The 8949-nt window shown below is 50.8% G+C and overlaps 1 protein-coding gene and 1 pseudogene across 1 annotated transcript; both read right to left on the reverse strand.

Moving 5' to 3' along the window:
• Positions 1–6782: 6782 nt before the first annotated feature.
• On the reverse strand, positions 6783–6960 carry LOC147098755 (U2 spliceosomal RNA; annotated as a pseudogene).
• Positions 6961–7430: 470 nt separating this feature from the next.
• Positions 7431–8333, reverse strand: LOC147098756 (uncharacterized). Its single transcript, XM_085969258.1, has one exon. The coding sequence runs from the start codon at positions 8331–8333 to the stop codon at positions 7431–7433; it is 903 nt and encodes a 300-aa protein (XP_085825384.1).
• Between the last annotated feature and the right edge of the window lie 616 nt (positions 8334–8949).

The following is an 8949-nucleotide window of genomic DNA, read 5'->3' on the forward strand; positions in this document are numbered from 1 at the left end:
CGCTGGGCTGGCTCTCGCACAGTTCCCCTTACTCGGCTCTGTCTCTCTCTCCCGCTCGCACGGCTCTACCGGCTCTGGGTACACCCCGTTGATGGAGAACAGTTCAGCCGCTGGACTGGCTTTCGCGCAGTCTCTCTCCCCTTGCTCGGCTCTGTCTCTCTTTCTCCCACCCGCTCGGCTCTACCGGCGCTGGGTACTCCCGTTGGCGGAGAACAGTTCAGCCGCTGGACTGGCTCTCGCGCAGTCTCTCTCCCCTTGCTCGGCTCTGTCTCTCTCTCTCCCGCTCACTCGGCTCTACCGGCGCTGGGTACTCCCGTTGGCGGAGAACAGTTCAGCCGCGGGACTGGCTCTCGCGCAGTCTCCCTTGGTCGGCTCTGCTTCTCCCGCACGCTCGGTTCCCATTCGCCTCCCCGGCTGCGGCTGAGTTTCTCTCTTACCGCGCCCACGCTCCCGGTCTCAGCGCCTCGTGGCTTCGGTCGCTGCCCGGCTTTCCCGCCGATCGCGGTCTGGCTGTCTCACGATGCCGTTGGACCCGACTTTCTGTTCGGCTCCTTTCCCCCTCGACCGTGGTCGAGTGCACAGCCCTTATCCTCCAGATATTCTTTACACGTCCCTTACTCACAGTCTCCGTGGCCGCCTTGCTTCCTGCTGATCGGCTCACTCCGCAGCGTGGCAGAAGGGACAGTCAGTGCCTATTGCTGATGGAAGCTTTTGTTGCTAAAGTCTTCCTCCTTTCTATGCTGCAGCCTCGTGTTTTCTCCCAGCAGAACGACGAGGGCGGTTGCCTCTCTTCGACGCTCTTTAGTTGCTTTGGTAGTCTTGCCGCAGGGTACGATCGGACTCGTCGCCACTGTAAAGTCTGTGGGTTGTTCAGTTAATTAAGACACAGACTTCAGGAGTAACAATAAACAGGTCTTTACTATTCGAAGGTCAGGGCGAATCTGCCCAAGGAATCCTGCCACAACACTTATATACTGGTGTGGTCACTGTTAGTATTACAGTATACAGAAGCCAAACAAGTAGTGCCACACCTAAAGTAGTTCTCTTAAAGGTGAACGGTTACATACAATAGTTTCCTTAAAGGTAGATGGGTACCTACACTACAAGGCTGATACCTGGGATGGCAGGAATGACGTATGAGGAGAGATTGTGTCAATTGGGCTTATACTCACTGGAGTTTAGAAGATTGAGAGGGGATCTCTTCGAAACTTATAAAATTCTGTCAGGCCTGGACAGACTAGATGCAGGAAGGATGTTTATGATGGCCGGGGAGTCCAGAACCAGGGGTCATAGTCGAAGGATAAGGGATAAGCCATTTAGGACTGAAATGAGGAGGAATTTCTTCACCCAGAGAGTGGTGAACCTGTGGAATTCTCTGCCACAGAGGGCGGTGGAGGCCAGTTCATTAAATTTATTCAAAAAAGAGTTGAATATATTTCTTAAGGCTAAAGGGATCAAGGGATATGGGGAGAAGGCAGGGACAGGGTACTGAATTTGGATGATCAGCCCTGATCTCATTGAATGGCGGAGCAGGCTCGAAGGGCCGAATGGCCTACTCCTGCTCCTATCTTCTATGTTTCTATGTTTAGTTGGTCTGCCATTTCTTTGTTCCCCATTATTAATTCCCCTGATTCTGACTGCAAGGGACCTACACTTGACTTCACCAATCTTTTTCTCTTCACATATCTATAAAAGCTTTTACAGTCAGTTTTTATGTTCCCTGCAAGCTTTTCCCCCTCTTAATTAATCCCTTTGTCATCTTTTGCTGAATCCTAAACTGCTCCCAATCCTCAGATTTACTGCTTTTTCTGGCCAATTTATATGTCCTCTACTTGGATCTTATGCTACCCCTAATTTCCCTTGTTAGCCATGGTTGAGTCACATTTTTCGCTTTATTTTTATGCCAAACTGGGATGAAAAAATTCTGTAGTTCATCCATGCGATCTTTGAATGTTTGCCATTGCCTATCCACCGTCAACCCTTTGAGTGACATTCTCCAATCAATCCTACCCAATTCGTGCCTCAGACCATCGTAGTTCCCTTTATTTAAATTCAGGACCCTAGTCTCTGAGACAACTGCTTCACTCTCCATCTTAATGAAGAATTCGATCATATTATGATCGCTCCGACCCAAGGGGCCTCGCACAACAAGATTGCTAATTAATCCTCTCTCATTACATAATACCCAGTCTAAGATGGCCTGATCTCTAGATGGTTCCTCGACATATTGGTCCAGGAAACCATACCGTATACACTCCAGGAATTCCTCCTCCACAGTATTATTACGAATTTGGTTAGCCCAATCTATATGTAGATTAAAGTAACCCATGATGACTGCTGTGCCCTTATTGCACGCTTCTCTAATTTCCCTTTTAATGCCATCCCCAACCTCCGCATTACTGTTTGGGGGTCTATATACCACTCCCACTAACGTTTTCTGTCCCTTGGTATTTCTCAGTTCTACCCATACAGATTCCACATCGTCAGAGCTAATACCCTTCCTTATCATTGTGTTAATCCCCTCTTTAACCAGCAATGCTACCCCACCTCCTTTTCCTTTTTGCCTATCTTTCCTGAATATTGAATACCCCTGGATGTTGAGTTCCAGGCCTTGGTCACCCTGGAGCCATGTTTCCGTAATCCCAATCATATCATATTCATTTACCTCTATTTGCGCATTAAGACACAAAGCCTTCAGGCTTGTTTTTTTAACACTCTTAGACCTATTAGAATTATTATTTACTGTGGCCATGTTTGATTTGAACCCTTGATTTCTTTGACTGCCACCTTTGCTTTTCTCCTTCCTTTCTTTTGCTTCTATCCTTGTTTCCCTTTGCTCTGTCTCCCTGCTCAGGTTCCCAACCCCCTGCCATTTTAGTTTAAACCCTCCCCCAGAGCACTAGCAAACACTCCCCCTAGGACATCGGTCCCGGTCCTGCCCAGGTGCAAACCGTCCGGTTTGTACTGGTCCCACCTCCCCCAGAACCGGTTCCAATGTCCCAGGAATTTGACTCCCTCCCCCTTGCACCATTCCTCTAGCCACATGTTCAGCTGAAATACCCTTCTATTTCTACTCTGACTAGCACGTGGCACTGGTAGCAATCCTGAGATTACTGCCTTTGAGGTCCTATTTTTTAATTTACCTCCTAACTCCCTATATTCAGCTTTTAGGACCTCATCCCGTTTTTTACCTAGCACACTTACCTGTGCGTGTGTCACAGACTTACCTCCATTTCTCACCCAGCTGTTACCTTTTTTTTCTGCCCTTTCTCGTGCTGACTGCAGCTTTCAGGCTCCTCCTGGCAATATGCTTGGCTGGCCTCTTCTTGTGAGTGCTCTGTGATAAATCAGCTCCCTGTATTCTTTCTGACATCAGTAGTGGCTGCTAAAGGGAAACATTTGACTCTTTCAATCACCCCTTGCCTTAGTAAAATCCAAGTGAGCCTAAAATGCTGCTGTTTTGTCCACGCACAAACCTGCATGTCCCGTCTTCAGGTTGGGTTTGAGGAAGCATTTCTGGCTCCAGCAACCCCCCCGCTGTCACAGGCAGGTCTCAGTTATAGAGATGAGATCCATGAGCCCTCCCCCGAGTCCTGCCCATTACACAACAGACAGCACGTCGTATGAGCAGAAATAAGTGGTCAGAGAACTGAATCTGGCTTCACAATGGACCACAAGAGAATGAGGGAATTTACAAATGATAATTTCTTGGCTTTTAGTTAAGATAAAGTACAACATTCTTAACAAAGTACTATCTGTTACGTCCCCTATCTAAGGACAAATATTACATTTTGGAACACAGATGGAATAGGGGCTCCAGTGCCCGCAGGAACGTGTGCTGCTCTGATTTGCGCTCATAAAATCTGAGCAGGTATGACCAGCGGCAGAGCATCGGAGGAGAGATCCCGAGAGACTAAAGTAAACAGATCATTCTATGATTCTAAGTATTAATCATAGAATGAAACAGCACAGAAGGAGGCCATTCGGCCCATCGTGCCTGTGCCTCTTTGGTAGAGCTCTCCAATTAGTCCCACTCCCCTGCTCCCTCCCCATAGCCCTGTAATTTCTGACCGCTTCAAGGATTTATCCAATTTTATTTTTTGAATGTTACTATAGAATCTGCTTCCGTCTTTGTTCACGTACATGACAATACAGTCCACATCTGGTACAATACAAATTCACTGCAGTACATGGCACTCAATTTACAGAGCCACGTTATAAAATGTGTAATGAAAATGTATTGTAAGTCATACAGCCCGAGGGGGCCAAGATACATTCCAACAGTTGTCAACTTACACTACACTGCAATCCACCAATCATATTACATATGGCATAATTCACATGAATGCAGTACATGGTACTCTATTTACATCCACAGATTACAAGTGCTCTACAATTTACACACTTGTACATCATACGGCCCGAGGGAGGTTTTTATACTGGTTTCAGCCCCTCGGTGTACACTGGCGGGAGGGCCTTAAACTATGGCCCTTCCCCATCGTGCCTTGGCGGCGGTGGCACCAACCTTTAGTGCGTCCCTCAGCACGTACTCCTGGACCTTGGAATGTGCCAATCTGCAACACTCGGCTGTGGACAACTCCCTGCTCTGGAAGACCAGCAAGTTTCGGGCAGACCAAAGGGCGTCTTTCACCGAGTTGATGATCTTCCAGCAGCAGTTGATGTTTGTCTCGGTGTGCGTCCCTGGGAACAGTCCGTAGAGCACAGATTCCTGTGTTATGGAGCTGCTCGGGATGAACCTCGACAAAGACCACTGCATCTCTTTCCAGACCTTCTTTACAAAGGCACATTCCAGAAGGAGATGGATGACGGTCTCGTCCCAAGCGCAGCCTCCTCGTGAACAGCGTGCGGTGGAGCAGAGACATCGGGAGTGCATGAAGGATCTGACGGGGAGGGCCCTTCTCACCACCAGCCAAGCTACGTCTTGGTGCTTGTTTGTGAGTTCTGGTGATGAGGCGTTCTGCCAAATGACTTCGACAGTCTGATCGGGGAACCATTCGAGAGGATCCACCATCTCCTTTTCCCATAGGGTCTCTGTAATGTATGCACCTTTAAGGGGAGGAACTACTTTTTACAGCTCCTGTATCCTGTAGTACCGGCAGTGACCACACCTGTATATAAACCCTGAGTAGTGATCTGTACAGTCAGTTGCAGTTTGAACCCTCATTCAGTAAACACCTGTTGATTGTTCCCTGCAGTCTTTTGTCTGATTGTTGAAGGACACCACATTAAGATACATGGATCTAACATTGGCGATGAGCAGATTCGAACCTACCTGCAACTCTGCATCACCTCCCAGGGGTTCGCTCCTGGAGAACAGTGGAAGGAGGTCGAGTCCAGAAGCACGGGCGTCGACCACGGGCAACCACCCAGTCATCCAGCGGAGATTTCAGCATCGCAGGGGAGGCCGTCGAGAGCCAGGCTTGGCTTTCCAGTCACGGTGGTCCAGCGAGGCGGGCTGGCAACAGGTACTGCGCAGACCCTTCCCGGACAGCGGCGGTTAGAGCCGACCGAGCGGCACAGAAAAAGGCCGAGCAGCGTCGACGGGGGAGAGAGTGAGGGCAGAGCGCACAGGGCGCAGCCAGTGTTCAGGACCGAGCGGCGTCAACGGGGGAGAGAGACGAGAGACAGCAGAGCACAGCCGGTGTTCAGGACCGAGCGGCGTCAACGGGGGAGAGAGACGAGAGAGAGCAGAGCGCAGCCGGTGTTCAAGGGCCGAGCAGCGTCAACGGGGGAGAGAGGCGCGCAGGAAAATGTGAGGCGCTGCCATTGCCATGAGGACCGCAGAGAGCGGCATTGGCAGCAGCGCAGGAGCAGCGCACAAACCCACAGGTCATCGCCATTTGCCACGAGGACCGCCGAGAGCGGCGTTGGCAGCAGCGCGGGAGACGCCATTTTAAGCCGCAGGGGGAAGAAAGGAAAGCGCGGGAGACGCCATTTTAAGCCAGTCTAACCACACCCAAAAATGCCAAAGCGTGGCAGTATCACAGCATATTTTTTTCACCCTTTAATTAAGGGGGGTTTTTCTTTGGCGCAGCCCCATACCTGGGGGTGACTATCACCACCCCATTACTGGGGTATGACTACGCTTGATCTAAGCCAAAAAGCCGAGAAGCGATAGCCTGTAAACTCCCGCTCACGCGCAAGTCTTCCTCGGCCTCGGTCTTCTCCGTCAATCTGGCCGTGGCTGACGGAGCGCAGGTGCGACGGAGGACTTTGAGCGAGAGAGCATTTTTTGCCAGGACTCGCAACAGAGATGAAAAGCCATGTAGGTATCGCACCTCTTCCCTTTGGCTGAGATGATGCCATGAAAGCATTTGCATTTGCGAAGGGTTAAGCGACGTGCGCCGCGCAGGATCCCGACGGGGCGCAGTAGGAGCGTGCCTGCGGGGCGGGGCTTGCAGTCCCCCCCTTTTCCAACAGGGGGGCGTCCGCCTGCAGTGGCTCAGAAATCCAACAGGGGGCATCGTCCAGGTTAGCTGCAGAGCGGCAAAGATGGCGAGGCCCCGCCCTATAATATAGAAGTAGAGCCCATCTGCAAATACGGAAAGAAAAGCACAATAGACATGCAAGGACAGAGAGAAAAACACCCCCCAAGGCGGCTGCTTAACCTGCCGAGCTAAAGGTGTGAAGGCGGCGGCGAAAAGGCGGGAAAAGCGGAGGGGGGCAGCGAGCAGCAACCTAGGAAAGAAAAGAAAGCACGGTGAAAAGGATGTAAAGACTTTTTCTCCTTTTGACTTTTCTGACTTCCCACCCCAAAGAGGGGAAGCTGCACCGTCCCTGGATGCACTGCAATACCAGGTCAATGCGTGGAGTGGGCGGAGCAAGCCCCTGTCCCATCTCCCTATTCCAAAAACCAAGTTAATATTTCGTCCCCAAATAGGGGACGTATCAGATATTAAACTGATAAGAACAGATTTTTTTTTTTTTTCCAAAATATATACTTTATTCGTAAAATCTTTGTTCATGTACATGACAATACAGTCCACATCTAGTACAGCGCAAATTAACTTCAGCACATGGCACTCAATTTACAAATTACATTACATTTATCATTACATATATCAAAGCATGTTTCAATGTATTACAATACACTCCGCAAATCATATTACAGATGAAAGCAGTACATGGTACTCGCTTTACACAAACAGGTACATTTTCATTACATGTTTTATAAGTCATACAGCCCGAGGGAGGCCGAGATACATTCCAACACTTGGCAAAATACGTTACATTACAGTCCACCAATCGTATTATATATGGCTTAATAATACACATGAATGCAATACATGGTACTCTACTTACATTCACAGATTACAAGTGCTTTACAATTAACACACTTGCACGTCATGCGGCCCGAGGGGGGGTTTTCTACTGGTTTCAGCCCCTCGGTGTACACTGGCGGGAGGGCCTTAAACTGTGGCCCTTCCCCATCGTGCCTTGGCGGCGGCGGCACCAACCTTTAGTGCGTCCCTCAGCACGTACTTCTGGATCTTGGAATGTGCCAATCTGCAACACTCGGTCGTGGACAACTCCCTGCTCTGGAAGACCAGCAAGTTTCGGGCAGACCAAAGGGCATCTTTCACCGAGTTGATGATCTTCCAGCAGCAGTTGATGTTTGTCTCGGTGTGCGTCCCTGGGAACAGTCCGTAGAGCACAGAGTCCTGTGTTACCGAGCTGCTCGGGATGAACCTCGACAAAGACCACTGCATCTCTTTCCAGACCTTCTTTGCAAAGGCACATTCCAGAAGGAGATGGATGACGGTCTCGTCCCAAGCGCAGCCTCCTCGCGGACAGCGTGCGGTGGAGCAGAGACGTCGGGAGTGCATGAAGGATCTGACGGGGAGGGCCCTTCTCACCACCAGCCAAGCTACGTCTTGGTGCTTGTTTGTGAGTTCTGGCGATGAAGCATTCTGCCAAATGACTTCGACAGTCTGCTCGGGGAACCATCCGAGAGGATCTACCATCTCCTTTTCCCGTAGGGTCTCGAGGACGTTACGTGCTGACCACTGCTTGACAGCCTTGTGGTCAAAGGTGTTTGCCGTGAAAAACTTTTCCACGAAGGACAGGTGGTCTGGCACGGTCCAACTGGATGGAGCGTTCCGCGGCAGCGTCGCCAGGCCCATCCTTCGCAACACCGGGGACAGGTAGAACCTCAGCATGTAGTGACACTTGGTGTTTGCGTACCGAGGGTCTGTGCACAGTTTGATGCAGCCGCACACAAAGGCGGCCATCAGGATGAGGGCGACGTTGGGTACGTTCTTTCCCCCTTTCTCTGGAGATTTGTACATCGTGTCCCTCCAGACACGGTCCATTTTCGATCACCAGACGAAGTGGAAGACGGCTCGGGTGACTGCGGCAGCGCAGGGTCGGAGTATGGGCCACACCTGCGCCACGTACAGCAGCACCGACAGCACTTCGCACCTGATGACCAGGTTCTTGCCCACGATCGACAGGGAGCGCTGCTCCCACATTCCCAGTTTCTGGCGTACCTTGGAGATACGCTCCTCCCAGTTTTTGGTGCACGCCCCGGCCGCTCCGAACCATATTCCCAGCACCTTCAGGTAATCTGACCTGACGGTGAAGGGGACAAAGGATCGGTCGGCCCAGTTCCCAAAGAACATGGCCTCGCTTTTGCTGCGATTTACTTTCGCTCCCGAGGCCAGTTCAAACTGGTTGCAGATGCTCAGCAGTCTGCGGACCGACAGTGGGTCCGAGCAAAAGACGGCGACGTCGTCCATGTACAGGGAGGCCTTAACCTGAGTGCCTCCGCTGCCTGGGATCGTCACCCCTCTTATGCTCGAATCCCTCCTGATGGACTGGGCAAAGGGTTCAATACAACACACGAACAAGACAGAGGAGAGAGGACAGCCCTGCCTGACTCCAGATTTGATCGGGAAGCTTTCTGATTCCCACCCGTTGACTAGAACT

Source organism: Somniosus microcephalus, chromosome 28 (assembly GCF_052327205.1).
Source record: "Somniosus microcephalus isolate GS21.2 chromosome 28, FLI_Smic_1.0, whole genome shotgun sequence".
NCBI classification, from domain to species: Eukaryota; Metazoa; Chordata; class Chondrichthyes; order Squaliformes; family Somniosidae; genus Somniosus; species Somniosus microcephalus.

What these genes read in the sequence shown, in the direction of transcription:
- LOC147098756 (XM_085969258.1), bottom strand. Translation starts at nt 8,333, where the DNA reads ATGGACCGTGTCTGGAGGGACACGATGTACAAATCTCCAGAGAAAGGG.